This window comes from Patagioenas fasciata, chromosome 20 (genome assembly GCF_037038585.1).
Source record: "Patagioenas fasciata isolate bPatFas1 chromosome 20, bPatFas1.hap1, whole genome shotgun sequence".
Lineage (NCBI taxonomy): Eukaryota > Metazoa > Chordata > Aves > Columbiformes > Columbidae > Patagioenas > Patagioenas fasciata.
Genome location: NC_092539.1, coordinates 866,376 through 882,207, shown reverse-complemented (window position 1 = coordinate 882,207; position 15,832 = coordinate 866,376). Strand labels below are relative to the sequence as shown.

General features: G+C 44.9%; 1 protein-coding gene across 1 annotated transcript; it reads left to right on the top strand.

Annotated features, from left to right (window-relative positions):
- The first annotated feature begins 918 nt into the window (after window positions 1–918).
- On the top strand, window positions 919–15,553 carry LOC136110427 (ral guanine nucleotide dissociation stimulator-like 1). Its single transcript, XM_071817542.1, has 16 exons — window positions 919–936; window positions 1,574–1,675; window positions 2,036–2,136; window positions 3,877–4,085; window positions 5,471–5,548; window positions 5,985–6,170; window positions 7,601–7,725; window positions 8,337–8,552; window positions 8,978–9,081; window positions 9,415–9,499; window positions 9,882–9,968; window positions 10,269–10,297; window positions 11,937–12,026; window positions 12,456–12,594; window positions 13,203–13,463; window positions 14,255–15,553. Exons 4-16 carry the CDS (start codon window positions 4,001–4,003, stop codon window positions 14,465–14,467), a joined length of 1,698 nt encoding a protein of 565 aa, XP_071673643.1. The 5' UTR covers window positions 919–936; window positions 1,574–1,675; window positions 2,036–2,136; window positions 3,877–4,000; the 3' UTR covers window positions 14,468–15,553.
- Window positions 15,554–15,832: the final 279 nt, after the last annotated feature.

Sequence of the window (15,832 nt, the reverse complement as noted above, 5' to 3'; positions counted from 1 at the left end):
CCCAGGCTGCCCAGGGGGGTTGTGGAGTTTCCTACTCTGGAGGCATTCAAACCCGCCTGGACACCTTCCTGTGGAACCTCAGCTGGGTGTTCCTGCTCTGGCAGGGGGTTAGACTAGGTGAGCTTTCCAGGTCCCTTCCAACCCCTGACATTCTGAGATTCTGTGATCCCTCCCAGAAAGGGTTGTAGAGCACTGGAACAGGCTGCCCAGGGCAGCGGTGGAGTCACCATCCCTGGAGGGGTTGAACAGATGGAGATGAGGTTCTGAGGGGTTGTGCCGGAGGGGTGGGCGGTTAACGGTTGGACTTGATGACATTAAAGGTGTTTTTCAACCAAAGTGATTCTATGATTCTGTCGTACAATCTATTTTTTGTATTGTAATAGTGCCTGAAGGTCAGGGTTCATATGATCTTGTCCTGGTACTTTTGCAAGGACATTAAAAGTAAATGTATTGCTATCTGTAATTCAAAACTGCCTTTCTGTTGTTTTCTAACAGACTCGAAATTTCTCCTTTTGGAACCTGTCTCTTTGGAGATGTTGGAGGAGACAAAGTAGGACACCCAGGAGGAAGACATGCGAGGAAGATGTGGAGTCTCTGCACAGCCTTCAGGAGAGTCTGACCAAGCCAACAGAGGAAGATGTGGAGACCCCAGAGCGCACTGAGGACAGTCCAAGCAAGTTGAGAGAGGAAGATATGGAGACTCCAGAACACACTGAGGACAGTCCAAGCAAGATCACAGAGGAAGAAGTGGAGACCCCAGAACGCACTGATGACAGTCCAAGCAAGACTACAGAGGAAGAAGTGGAGGCTCCAGAGCGCGTTGAGGAGACTCTAAGCAAGCCAAGTGAAGAAGACGTGGAGGCTCCACAAAGCCCTGAAGAGAATGTGAGGAAAGAACCTGGGGAAGATGTGGAGGTTCCACAGAGCGTTCAAGAGGTACGTCACTGGTGTACAGGCAGCCCTATATGACTAGGGGATATTTTAGAGATAAAGGAGGTAAAAACAAACAGAAAAGCAACTCAAAACACCTTAAACCTCAACCTCCCCAAACCCGGATTTTGTTGCACTGCACTCAGAAGAAATCCTTTCTCATTTAGTTATTGCTGTGCTTAAGGCTGTGGTGGATAGTAAAGCCCTGAAATTTTAATTGTTCAAGTGGTACGTATGATGAAAAAGCATTATGTAGTTGCTGAGGGACCAGTGTATGTATTTCTAAAGTAAATTGTTACATCTGTTTTTACAATTCTCGTGTTCTTTGCTCCTCAACATGTATCAGCATGTTAATGCAATGGCTGTTAGTGCTGGGGTTCGGGAGATCTGGACTCTCTGGTTTAATTCTTACCTCTTTTGTTGGCTTGTACAGTAATTTGTGCACTCAGCTCCTCTCTGCTTTCATTTATAAGTCTCAAAAACCACAGGTAACTAAAGGCAGCTAAAAAGTGGCAACTGAAGTGAGTGTTTTTGAGGTGGTTTGAGATCCTGGTGCTGGCATGCTGGTGTCTGCAGAGGGTGCCTGTGCAGGGACCATGTTTCTTTCTCTCTTACTTGTTTTTCTTTGCCCTTTTCCTGGCAGAGCACAACTGAGGATGGAGGTGGAGAACGAGCTGTTGACTGTGACATCCTGAAAAGAGTGCAGATCCAGCAGACTGATGAGGAAGGAGCAAGATGGCTCAGGGTAAGTCAAGCTGGCGTGGTGGCATTTCAGATAGCTGCTCATGGCCTTAGGAGCATGTTCCAGGGAGCTGAATTCCACAGGGATTGTCGTGATATTAACTTTTAGCACTTGTTGCTCTCACTATTAAAAAAAAAAACAACCCAAGCCAGCAAACCACTGAAGTTGTGTGTCTGCGTCATCTAAAGTAACTCTCTCCTTGTGTTGACTCCTCTTCTTTTCTTGATTTGTAAAAAAGATTTGACCAGTAGTGGCTGTGGGGCGGAGGGTTCTTAGTGCAGAAATAAGGGTTTAGCTTATGACCTGAGAAGTTGAACATTTGTCAGTTATTTTGCACTCACTGTGGCTCATTTCTGTTGTTAGGAACCTGTCTCAGGTCTCCCAAGCCAATAGTCTTGGTGTTCTGACTAATGAAGTTCTCTGAAAAGTCAGCAGAAACTTTCTCGAAACTGAAGTGAATACAGGTTTGGGTCTTATTTTCGTATTGCTTTCTCAGGCAGTTGAGACATTAATTGTCTGCCTTTCTGCAAGAATTACAGCTCTGTACTGTTTTTCAAAGGTATTTCCAAGCACGAAGGCTTTAGAGGTAAGTGCAATGAGCTGAAATGCACAGACACTCAGTTTGGCAGCTGCTGATGCCTGCACCATTGTCAGGCCAAGTCCCCAGTGTCCTCGCTTCATTGCAGTCAGTGCAGCTGTGGCAGTTTGAGCCAGATGGTCAGGAGGTGGGTAGAACTTTCGTGTCATGTTGTCATGTTTCTACATTTTGTTTGGGATCAAAGGCAATAATATAAGAACTTGCTGTGGTGTAGTGTCCAGGTAAAGATTTGAGTAGCAGATTTCCCATCTCTGCCTCCTGTTTTTACCAGGAAAAATATTAGAAAGTATTTTTGACCTCCTGTGCATTTCCCAGCTGATGGTTTTGTGCAAGAGGTGGGGAGCATTTTGAGCATGTCTGTGTCCCATACAGATACTTTAGAAAAGTAGAATTTTTTTGCATTTCAGGTGTGTTGTTCTTTATACGTAGAAGGAGTTTGCCAGGTCTTGGTCATATTGTCAAGGGAAGACTTCTTAGTGATGCTGCATTTGTAGAGTGATTTGGAGGCTTTTCAGCCGAAAAGCGTTAGATGGTAAATTATTGGGTGTGCCTGAGAGACATCAGTTTCAGTTCTAACTGAAAATTTCATAGAACCCGTGTTGAAGGGAATATCAAAGTTTTTGTACATTTTGAGTGAGTTGGCCTTTATTACCAATTCATTTAAGTACTGAGAAGCTTGAAATCTTGCTTAGTAACTTCTTGTAGAGGTACCAGTAAGTGAAGGAACTTAGATCTTTTATGCTACAAACATCCAGGGTTCTTGAATGGTTGGCCCTGTTATGAGAGAATGGTCAGTTTAAAAGCCAACCATAAGATTACAGCTTAAGCACTGGAAACACTTGCCTATTTAAATAGAAAAACATCTTTCTTATGTTTCAAAATTCGACACTGAATGAAAGTAAAAGACAAACAGGCTGTGACTGATGCAGTCATCTGCAGTTCCTTACATTTCCAAAGTGTGAAGCTTTCATAGAAACAGCAAATTTCTTAGCTTGAAATTTAATATTAGACATCAAAGGATGGCAGTCATAGCTATTGTTTTTGTCACTAAATATTGAGTGAAGCTTTAGACTTTAGTCACTACAGCGTTACGAAGTATTAAAAGCCATGGTAGTAGCTCATTATTGTGATAGATGCTGCACAAAAGCACTGTCCTGTCTGAAAAGAACTCGCAGACTGAATATCAAGCGCCGCTTGTCTGTACCCGTGTTGTCTCAGCTGCTGGTCGGTATCCAAGGCCGTGGTGTCAGTTTGGCAACAGTCTGATGTTTCTGAAGTTATTTGTAGGCATCGAGGCAATGGAGGGTCTGAACAAAACTTGCAAAGACAAAGGTGACTGCTGAGAGACAACACCTCCCTCTGTTTGAAGAGATGGAAACCTGTGGCACTTCTAGAAGTTGTCTTACAGCTTGTTTCTTTTAGATAATAATGTGATAATTAGATAATAATGGGATCATAAGATAACTACTGACAAAATTGTTTAGTAACTAGAGATGGACTATTCCTGTGAAAAGATAGAATTTAATCTGTGTTTCGTTGTGCAAGCTGTGTCAGGGATCCGGCTTCTGCCTGAGTTTTGTGCTTTGTTTTTGTTTCCACTTTGTAGGCTGAAGGGGACCAGTTCCCTGCAGGACACACTGTCAGCCCGGACGAGACGTGCAACAGCAGGGCCCTGAAAGCTGGAACTTTGGAAAAGCTGGTGGAGAACCTTCTGACGGCTTTTGGGGATAATGATTTTAAGTACACGAGCATCTTCCTCTCCACATACAGGGCTTTTGCTTCCACCATCACAGTACTGGAATTGCTCCTGGACAGGTAAGAGCCCAGACAGAATGGAAACTGCACCATCATTTATTATACATGACAGGGGGATGTTGACTGGAATTTCTTCCACTACTTTTAGTGGACATGGACTTAATAAGCTGATGGACAGAGGTCAAGAATCCTGCAAAATTCGGGATTTCAGCATAAACATACAATGTGTAAATGCACACTGCCCACATCCCAACTCTCATCAAAGCTTAGGTGCCAGGTGGGGAACATGTGCGGGGTCTGACTGCTAAGGAACCAAACTGGGACCGACACAAGAAAATCAATACAGCTTCTCCCTTAAAAAGAAAAACGGAGTATGTGCAGGCTGTAAAGTCATACCTAGAATAGATTGCTACGTCTTCCGTCTTGCAGTCACTTCTAAGTTTGATTGGTTTGTGGTGCTTTATGACCAGCCATTAAAATGTTCACACTCAGATGTATCAGTAACTCCTCCTAAGCCGTATTTAACGAGGTGCAAGGTGTGGTCTGAAAGGAGCTGTTCCAGCTGGTGTGAGGGCTCTCCCCGCAGGTCTCTCAAGTCTCAGTGTCCCCAGGTGAGCTCCCTATGGCTGTGTCTGCGCCGCTTCTGTCAGAGGGACGACTGGTTTGCCTGATTTAGTCTGGGTTTGCTTTGCAGTGCATGGGGATATGTACAAACCCTTGATCTCTGCCTCAGCTTCCCCAGCCACGGTGGAATTGTCCAACATGACATAAGATTGTTGAAACCTGAGTTCTTATTTTAAAACCTTGGGCGGTGCTGAGGTTGTGAGCCGTGGCAGGGCAGAATAATGCTGCCTGCAAGGCACAGGCCTTGCCTGGGTAGGTAAGAGATTTGGCTTTGGTGTTGGAGTTGTGCCCCTGGTTTCCTCTTTCCCAGTGGCGTTTTCACAGCCCCACGGCCGTGCGCACTCGTGACAGCTGTGCCAGTAATTTTGGCACAAGTGGGCACTTGCCACCTAGAAAACTTGGTGTGGAATCACCCTTGGAGTGGGAAGGAATGGCAAATACTGCAGAAACAGAAGCTGTGTTGGAGAAAGCGGTTGTGTTCCAGCCTCCTTATGTGCTGGAGTGTTGCTTTGGGAAAGGCTGAGTGAAAATGGGCAGAAAGGATCTTGGAGCTGTGAGCAGAGCAACTGTTTTCATTGATTGCTCCTCTGCGCAGGCTGCTTCCTAGGAATTAACAAGCTAGTTTGGAAGATAGTGGCTGTTCCTTTAGGATTTTTTTCCTCTTCAAGCTCCTTAATTTTGCCCAACTCTTAGATTCCACGTTTCCAGTTTGAGCTAGAAACACTCTTTAGTTGTTTATGCTAGTTGTATATGAATTACATGATTTGGGATTTTGCTTTTACTCAGTAGAGGTTCCTCTAAACAGCCGTCTCATTTTTCAGATATGGAAACCTGGAGATTTCAGGCTCTGAAGAAGCTGGAGACCAGAATTCCCCCAAATCCCCCACAGTGCTCAGTATGTAAGTTTGGTTTTGCACCGCCCAGCGAACCCCAGTCAGGGTTCGGTGTTGGAGGAGGATGTGGGCAGCAGAGCTGTTGTTTCCTTTGACAATTCACAGCTTCAAGGAGCTTGTGTAAAGGCTGAGTATCAACTGTCTCATAACACATCGAATAATGCAACCCAGAGAAAATCTTGAACTTTTTATTAACGACTGTGCTGGTTTCTCAAGGTGTAATTGAAGAAGCAACCTTTAGTTTCCTGTGAAGTAATATCTTAATAATATTTCTTGCATAAAAAGAACAAATTAACTTCTGTGCTCACAGAAGTGTCCATACTGCCCTCACGTGGGGGATGAATGTCTCAGTGTTTCTGTTGTTATATTAGATCCAGATCCATAGGATTGCATCAATACCTGCTGTATACAACCCATGTGTTCTCTCTGAATTTGCTCACAGTGCGATCGCATCGATTTTTACAAGCCTGGCTCCATCCATGCGCCGAGGATTTCCAAGAGCCACCGGACTACGTCTGTCTGATGAAGGTGCTGGATTATCTGAAGAGGAACGTACCCGGCTCTGACCCGGAGAAGAGGACGCAGAACCTCTTGGAGCAGTTCCAGAAAGAAGAACTGAAAAATGACAGTGAAGTACCTTTCTCTGTGTGTTCTCCCAGCATCAAGCCTGACACATCCCCTTATCCTGGGCAGAAAGGTTCCTGTGCCGTGAGCTGAAAAGTCGTAGGAGCTCACGTAGTGTGTGGATGAGAACTAGAATCAACTTCCAGCTTTAGCAGAGGGGCGAGAGGGCGTAAGTTGTGTAATAAGGGATAAAGGAAATGACAAAGAAAACCCATTTCATCCCATGAAAATCCTGTCTGCCAGATGTTCCAGAAACATGTACCATGTGAATGCACAGTACTGTGAAATATCCATCTGTGCCTGGTGCTGTCCTTTCCTGGGTTTGGTTCCCATGGACCACACCAGGCGAGCTCACAAGAGCTCTGTTTAGATGCCTCTGGTGTTCCGAGTGTCCTGGTTTTGGTTAAGCAAGACCGAATGTCTTTGAGTGAATTTTCCTTTCTGCTAAGTCCTTCTACATGCGTTTTTCTCAAGTTGGCTGTGTGTTTTTCAGACCCCGTTGGCTCTGGAGCAGATAATGGTAGGACCGGTGTGCAGAAAAGGCCCAGGTTTAGACTTAGTACTGCAACAGCCAAGGCTGCTGATAAATTTTGTACATCCCGTGAGAGGGGTGGACTTGCAGGAAGGGGTGGCCAGAACAGGTGACCCAAAGTGACCAGCTAGGTAGGTATTCCACACCATCCACGTTGTACAGCATCTAGAACTGGGAGATCACCAGGGTCTCACTCTCTTCGTCCACGGCCAGCATCTGAAGAGGACCCTGCCTGCGATCCTAGGCCTGGTTCCAGGCCTTGCAGCCCTGAATCCAGCTCTGGTTTACTGCCGAGTCCAGCCAAGGGCATCGCAGTGCCTGTCCTGCAGCTGCTGGAGCCATGATTGGTTTCATATCTTCTGCATTACTTCCTCTCCTCATTAGTATTGCTAGCAAAGCATGTTTTAACTTTCCGACTGGTCTGTCTCCCTTCTCCTTCTCTCCCCTTGAAATCTGGATATAAGAGCATTCTCAACGCAATATTTTGGGGGTATAAGTGCAGTCTTGTCTCTTTGCAGTTCAGGTTTTCTTCAGACTAGAGAATGCATAAATACTGACAAGTAGATTTTCAAAAATCTGCAGTGTTAATAAGGAATTGTTGTTGGTGGGATGGTGGGTTTTTTTCCTTCCAAAGAATGGCGAGTGAATGGGTTAAGGCACTTCTCAGCTAAGAGACCGTGAACAGCTCAGTTCTCTCTATTTCTTTTTCTTCCACTTCCTCTTTGCCAATTTAATCTTCTGGTCCTTATCTTTCTCACTAAAACATGCAGCACAGTGAGGCCGTTACACCAGGCAGGACCCTTTGCATGTTCTGTTGTTAGATGTCGTGGTTTTGGAAATATCTACTTTGACAAATTGTTTGTTGTGTAAATTTACTAACTCATGTTTTCCACGCTGGACAGACGGGTTCCACAGCCTTTCTCCCTGTAACCCGGTTGATGACGAGGAGCTGGAGATCAGCAGTCCAGAAGAATTCTCATTGTTCCAAGAAGAAGTTGTGGCAGAACAGCTGACATACATGGACGTGGTACGTAGATCTCATACGTATTACTTGAAATGCTCGGGGAAATAGTTCTGGGCTTCTAATTTATTTTTTCTAAGAACAGCTCCGTTTCTAGGACACAGAGCGCAACTCTGCTTGTTTATCCAAATTTGCTTCATTGATTGGACTTTTCCTTCAGTTATTCTGAAGGTGTTGTTTGTCTTTTTTTTAAAGTGTGAATGTAGACTGTGTAGCCTTTTTTGCAAAGTTTAATATTTGACCCCTCAGAAATAGCATATTTTGGCTATATTTTAGGCTACCTCACCTAAAGATGTATAAGTACTTTCAGCTATAGTGCTCCGAATTGGTTAGTTTGTATCAATCTCTTTCAAAAATATCATTATATGGAAATTTTTCCCCTTGGTTATGCAAGTGATACAAAGGTGTCTCTTATTTTGCCAGGACTGTTTAGCTGACAGTTCTTTTAGGGCATCAAGCCTAAAGGGTTATGGCAAAGTGCATATTTTAAACTAAGAGAGAACAAATATTTGCCTTCTAATACCATCTTAGATTTAGATCCAAGTTGTGCTGTAAACATGCATTTCTTCCGTGGGCAATAGAGATCCAGGCTGACTTGGACACCCGTTTCCCTCTAGACACTTTTCAAGAAAGTTGTGCCCCACCACTGCCTGGGCTGCGTCTGGTCCCGAAGGGATAAGAAGGAGAACAAGCACCTGGCAGGGAGCATCAGAGCCACCATCTCCCAGTTCAACGCCGTCACCAGCTGCGTGGTCAGCACCGTCCTGGAGAGCAAAGAGCTCAAAACGCAGCAAAGAGCCAAGATCTTGGAGAAGTGGATTCGTATTGCACGTGTAAAGCATTTATTCGCGACTGTTTAATGCTCCTTGTGCAGGTGCTGTGGAGCTGGGAGGGCAGAGGGGCGTTGTACGCGTTGGGCCCAGGCCAGGGAGCAACTGCGCTGTCATTCTTTCTGGTTTGGACCGACTGTCTCTGTCACAACACATGCAGTGTTGCTCTTCCTCTCCTCGCAGCTGTAGTTTGGGCAACATCACCACAAATAGATGAAAGTGAGGAAGACAAGGTGTAAATGCCAAAGCCCATCAAGTGTTTGGTGGCTTGAGGGGGGAGTGATATTTTTGGTGCTCGACATTTATAGAGCTGGCTGCTCAGCAGGGAGAATGTGCAGCAAGCAGGACACGGGTCGGACAGAAGAGCACTGACCTGTTGGTGATGCTGACATTTAATGCTCCTGTGTTTCTAACCGCTCCTTCCACAGGAATGCAGGATCCTGAACAACTTTTCTTCCTTGAAGGCCATCATTTCCGCACTGCAGTCCACCTCCATCTATCGCCTGAAGAAGACCTGGGCCTGTGTTCCAGAGTAAGGCTGCCCTAGACAAAGGCAAAAATCTCTGTGCTCTTTCTTTGTACCCATTTATCCACCTTCTTACAAGAATCTCATACCTGCGGTGTGATTGAGAACCCTCAGCAGGGTCAGCGTCCCTGCAGCATTTCTTTGTGTCAAATAGGGCCTGGGAGCAGCAGAAGATCCCAGGAAGGTTCCTGGTAGATGTGCAGTGTGTCACTGGATGTGTTTTGGTGCTTTTATCTTTTATGTGCCCAACTGTTAATGATTCATGAGAAAAAAATAGTACCCTGATCTGATTCAGAGTGCTTACAAATACCTTAAATGGTTTAATCTTTTCCTGTACAGGGACATAATGCTGATGTTCGAAGAGCTTTCTGACATCTTCTCCGGCTGCGATAACTTTTCGACAAGCAGGGAGCTCCTGATGAAGGTGGGAATGAGCTTGAGTTGCAAGGCTTGTGATCTCAACCAAAGCCGAGCTCAGTCCTGTTTCTAACCAACTGAGCTCCCGTATGCGGTGCTTTGGGGAAGACAGGTCTGTAAATCCCGGGCTTTTCTGCTGGGGCAAGAGGTGCTGTGCTGCACAATTTGACGCAGATGAGTTACAAATGAGCACTTTATACCGCTCTGTACAGACATGAACCACCAGCTGAGATACTAAGGAGGATGTCATGAAGGCATAATTTACAAGAGCACTGTTTGGTGAAGCAGACTAGTTGTATTTTGTTCGCTTACACAGGAGTATTCTAGCATTCCAATTACTATTATTATTTCTCAGTCAACTAATCCACCGTTGCTCTGATCGTTTGCAGGGAGTCACGCAAGGCACGGTACCCTACCTCGGTACCTTCCTCACGGATCTCATGATGCTGGACACAGCCCTTCAGGACTATCTCGAGGTAATTTGGAGCAATTTTTGGAATTCTGGATATCCTCTCTCCCTTCCCGGCACTGTGTCTGCTCCTATATCTTCCACTGGGTTTTAGTGCAGTTCTTAAAAATGGAGGAGTCTATTTAAAAATAGACTCAGGTAGACAAGTGCTGTGGTTTATCCTAGAGCTGGAAACAGGTCTTTGTAGAGGCCTTTGCTCAGGGCAGGTCTGGCCTTTCCCTTGGTGTCGCTACTTCATCCTGTTTGTGAATAAATCCAACCGAGCTTGTGCTCCTCTCCTCTGATCCCTTCTCTGTCCTTCCAACAGGGCGGCCTGATCAATTTTGAGAAGAGGTGAAGGGTAAGTGGAACGTTGACTATTCAGTGATCATTAGTTTCCTGATGCTCTCTGCTAGAGTGTTCTCTTGGCAAGGCCTGTTGTCTTTGCTCAGGTGTATCCAACAGCCGCTAATTTTAATGCAGTTTGTGAGGAAGGAACGATCCCCGGCACGCTGTGAACCTCTGCTGGGCTGTGAGGGGCGGCGCGGGAAGAGAAATTCCTTTTAGATGTGGGCAGCAGGGGAAGCGGAGCTGCAGGGCACTCACTGCCATGGGATTTACATCTGGCATGTGCACATTCCCCCTGTTTGGTGTTCACGGGAACTCATTACACATGTGTGTTCTGTGTGCTGGGAGAGAATCAGACCTGCTGGTGTGAGACCTTTGCTTTCCACAAGATACAGTTTGTAGCCATCTTCCTTGTGCTGCAGTAAGTAGTCGCAGGTAAAGGGTGCAGAGAGCGAACCAGGTACCTGGGACTGAGAAATCAAGGCTCAGCATTTCCTTCCAGCCTGAGCCTTGTTGGCCAGAGATCAGTAGGAGCAAAGGTACCAGGGTTTCCTCTGTCCGAGGGAAGTCATGCTGGATCTCCGCTCTGGGGTCTGAAAGCAGATGTGGTTTAGCTGTGATGGAGCCGTTTCCTTCGCTCAACTGCTCCCAGCTCCACAAACCACCGCTCGGACTTGCCGTGTGTGCAGAACCGCGCGGGCCAGGGTACTCATGAGATACAAGAGCTGCTCCGTGCTCATCGGTCCAGCTTCACACAAACCAGCAGCAAAACTGAACCGCGCTGAGTGCTCAGCTCTGATTCCATAACCTGCTCTAACATGAGGCGGTTATATGAATTATTTTGGACAAGTGTGTGTGCAAGCAGAGTTAGGGAAAAGCAGCACCTTCCAGTCACACGTTAGGGGCAGCATTTTGTGTTCCTCTGGTGCAAGTGTGAGTGCACGACATGCAGAGGCGGGCAGGATCAGGCTCTGCTTTCGTCACAGGCACCTCTAGTTATTTCCCTTGCTTAGTGCCTGAGAACCCCCTATATACAGGGCGCGATTCCTCTCTCAGTGCTGCTCTGGCCGGCGCAGGGCTGAGCGGGAAGAGTGAGCTGAAGAATGGCATTGTTTGAGAAACTGGTTCTTGAAATAGTCTCTTCTTCAACTGAAGCTGAACTTTGGGTCAAACTCAGCTTGTCCTGGATCTGTTGCTGCATGTGTTTAGTATATGAATGAGTCTGGCTTTCTTTTTCTAATTAGAATTCCTATTTTATTATTTGTTTTCTTAGGAATTTGAAGTAACGGCCCACATTAAGCTCTTGCAGTCTGCATGTAACAGCTATTGCATGACACCACCAGATGACAAATTCCTGCACTGGTTTAGGAGGCAGCAGCATTTAAGTGATGAGGAGAGGCAGGGTCTCAGCCCAGCTGGCAGAGCAGCTTTTCTCCCCCCGCCCGCAGGTTCTCTGAGCCTTGAGCACTGTGCTACCAGGAGCTGCCGTGCTCTGCTGCTCCCGGAGAGCGGAAATACACACGGACAAAGCTGCTTTTCTCGTTGTGGGATGCAACCCTCTGTAAAGTGGGAATAACCCAAGGTGTCTCAAATTTCTCAAATATTGCCACTTTGAGATATTTAACTAATAGTATTGCCTGTTCTGCAGTTTCCGTCTTTCACGTGGAATTGAAGCAGCTGCAGACAAGAGCATCACATCAGCCACATCTCAAAAGAGCGTGGTGAAGAGATTCAGCCTGTGAGTACAACAGGGAGAGTGGGGGGTTGGTGTGTGCATGTGAACCGAAATAAATCAAACACCAGCTGACAAACCTGGCTGGGGATCCAGAGCACTGCAGTGCTGCGAGGAGACACCGCCAGCTAGAAATACATATTTCTGTCTGAAGTTGTCCCTTTCTATTGGTGTAAGTAGTCATGAGCATTATTGACTAAAGACATTAGAAATAACCCTAAGGTGTCAGACAAAGGAACAATTTTAGTCCTGGATTATAAATTCAATTCAAATTTGCAGTAGCAAAAGAGGGTAAATAAAGATAGAGTCTAATTTGATACACACATAGAAATAATAGGCCACTTGAAATAGGAAAACACAACACTATGTCAGATTGTTGAAGCAAGTGACAGCTGTGCTCAGCCCAGCTCTGTTGTGCTTTCTTTTCTCCCCTAGGCCGTTCCTGGGCTTGGGGCTGAGTGCCCACAGCACACCCGTCAAAGCGCAGCCCAAACCTGCTCCAGGTGGGAGCTCTGGGGACAGCACCGTCACCATCGTCACTCCCACCAACACTCCTGAGGAGCCTCAGCGCAAGGTGGGGCCTGGGCCCTGTTTTCAGCACAAACAGCCTGTGCGAGGCTGCTGACGCTGCCGGCGGCCCCAGGCGCTTGCCCAAGCCTGTGGGTCTTGACTGGAGCGTTGCTTGCAGTGGAATGGAGGGACCTGAGCTCTGGGAAAGGCGTTTTTTGTGGGGAAAGCTCATCTGCATAAGCCCAGCCTAATTCTGGGGGAGGCAGAGCAGCTGAGCCAAGTGAGAAGCAGGTGAGGTCAGAGCTCACCAGCCCTGTGGTTTGACCTGCCAGGAACTGCCCAGAGGAAGCCTGGGCTGGGCTGGGTTCCGTTCCCAGGGAACTTTGTCCTACAGGCTCTGTTCTTTTGACCTAAATTGCCTTAACTGGATTGTTGAAGCCCTTTTTAAGGATGTTTTGCTCATGGGTGTCATATCAGGATTTAGCTTACGGATCTTTTAAATGAACTTGTACTAAATGTTCTTAAACCAAATGAAGCATGAAATGCTGGATTCTGGCATCCATCAAAGGTTGAAACTGTTGAGCTGGAGCAGTTGTTAGTGTGATTTCGATTATTATGTATTCCTCCAGAGCCTGGTTTATGAGAATACTTTCCTTTTTCCCTGCTGTGTAGCTCCCTGAAACCTCCTCCTCCCATACCACCGACCACACCACAAACACATCTTCTGTGGGGGTGTCATCTTTGATCTCGTCTCCTCCCTTGCTGCCATCTGATGCCAAGTGTTCCAAGAAGTGCCTCGACTCAGTGACACTCGTTACATCAAAAGAAATGCCTCCAGTGCAGCCAGCTTGTAACCAGCAGAATGGAGACACCTGCATCATCCGGACCAGCCTAGAAGGTGACAGAAGTGGCAACATTTACAAGAGCATCCTGGTGAGTGGTGTGGAACAGCAAAGCGCTGTTGCTGTGGGTGATGTTTTCACCCCAGGTGACTTAAATGGTGCTTCTAGTTTTGGAAACACCTGTTCACTGATCAAACCTCCCTGGCAGGGAAAATGACAAATGTTACAAATCAAAACATGGAGCAGGGTCTGAATGAGAGGTTTGCAAAGAGCATCTCTCAAAGTTTCTGGTCTTGAAATTGAAGCTCGTATTTGATCAACAATTCTAAGTGAAGCACTCTGAGCAAGTGCTGGCTTTGCAGCTCCTGCTCTTCTGCCAGTGCCCTCTGTTGTGTCTCCAGCTCAGCACTGGGGTGCGTGACTGTCACACAAGGTGCTGCTTCCCCAACAGAGAGCAAACTCAGCTACAAGGCCCAAAATCTTTGCAGGATGTCAGAGGAAGTGTTTAGCAGGGGAGACTGTGGATTCATGGATGTCTGCAAACAGCAGCTGAGGCAGCTGTTGCTGTGGACTTTGGTGGCTGCTGAGAACAAGGTCTCGCCTCTCCAAGTGGTTGCTCAGGAGAGCAGAGGTTGTGATTTACTGCTGCGTCTTCTAGAACAGCGTCTGTCGTCTTGAGGTGAATCAACCACCACGTGTCACAAAGAGCATGTTTTAGTATCTGGCAGAATCTACAACTTAGTTACTAACCCATTGTAATTTTTCAGTTCTTGGAAGTCTTTCCAGGACCAAGCAGTCTGCAGAAAGACAGGCCTTTGCTAATTATTAAATCATTATAGACTGAATAAAGCAGAAGCTCTCATTGCAACTCTCTCTTGCCAGCTCACTAACCAAGAGAAGGCTCCTGCTGTCGTCCAGAGAGCCATGGAGAAGCACAACCTGCAGTCTGGCTCGGCTGCTTACGAGCTGGTCCAGATCATCTCCGAGGACAAAGATGGGGAAGCAGAACTCTGCTGCTGCTGCTGCTTGAGGGAAAGAGTAAAATGTGAAGCGACGTCAGAAACGCCATCGCCACGTTGTCCCAGCTGCCGGTGAGAATAAACCCCCAACGCTGAGTGGGGCGCCCATGAACGCTCGCTCTGCTCCCTCTCTTGCGGAGCTGGCGATCCCACCCAAGGCGAACGTGTTCTACGCCATGAGCACCCAGGGCAACTTCGACTGCATCCTGAGAAGAAAAGCTGCAGCACAGGAGGAGCCTGGAGTTCATGTATTTTAATGATGGATCTTTGTATCATATTTGAGCTTAGTGTGTTATTTACTGTTTATATGATAAGTGTGTAAACTTTTTTCCACCAGTTTTTGTCAGGAGTTAGTATATTTTAATGTTTGATCTTTGTATTCTATTTAGTCTTTATTTAATGTTTGTGTAATACATATGTAAACTTTTTCCACCAATTCTTGGCCGGAGTTAATTTATTTTAATACTTGATGTTTATATCGTATTTAATCTTTACATACTTCTGTAGAAACGTTCAATATTGTGTAAACTTTTTTCCACTAATTTCTGCTTGGAGTTAATATATTTTAGTATTATATGTAATGAGTACATATTTTCTTCCGCCAGTTTTAGTCTGGAGTTAATAGATTTCAATAACTGTGCTTCATAGAATGTTTGAGCTTTGTATTTCATATATATATATATATATAATATATAACCTTTTTCCCATGACTTTTAGTCTGGAGTTAATGTATTTAGATGTTTTATCTTAAGGTAATGTAATGCAATGCAATGTAATGTAATGTAATGTAATATAATATAATAATGTAAACTAATTTTCCACCATTTTTGGCCTGGAGTGAATGTATTTCAATATTTGTTCCTTATATAATGTTTAAGCTTTGTATAATATTTATATATAAGTATGGAAACTTTTCCACACAATTTTTTGTCAGGAGTTAATATGTTTCAATGTTTGAACTTTGTATTTAATCTTTATATTTGAACTTGGTATAATATTTAATATTTATTTAATAAGTACATAGACTTTCCCTATGAATTTCTGTCTGTAGTTAATATATTTTAATACTTGATCTTTATATAATATTTGAACTTTGTATAATATTTAATACATATATAATAAGTACATAATATTTTCCCACCAATTTTAGTATTTGATCTCTATATCATGTTTGAGCTTTGTGTAATATTTAATAGATATTTTTATGATAAGTATATTAACTTTTTCCACCATTTATTGTCTGGAGTTAATATCTATTAATATTTGAGCTGTATATAATACATATTCTTTATTTAATATTTATATAATAAACATGTGAACTTTTTTCCCCACCAATTCTTTTCTGGAGTGAATATATTTTAATGTTTGATCTCTATATAATATTTGATCTTTATATGATATTTAATCTTTATATAATATTGAATGTTTCTATAATAAGTAA

Coding starts and splice junctions, on each gene's coding strand:
- LOC136110427 (XM_071817542.1), top strand. CDS start 4,001: ATGATTTTAAGTACACGAGCATCTTCCTCTCCACATACAGGGCTTTTG. Junction 6,171..7,600: donor AGAAGAACTGAAAAATGACA/GTGAAGTACCTT, acceptor CACGCTGGACAG/ACGGGTTCCACAGCCTTTCT. Junction 8,553..8,977: donor AGTGGATTCGTATTGCACGT/GTAAAGCATTTA, acceptor CTCCTTCCACAG/GAATGCAGGATCCTGAACAA.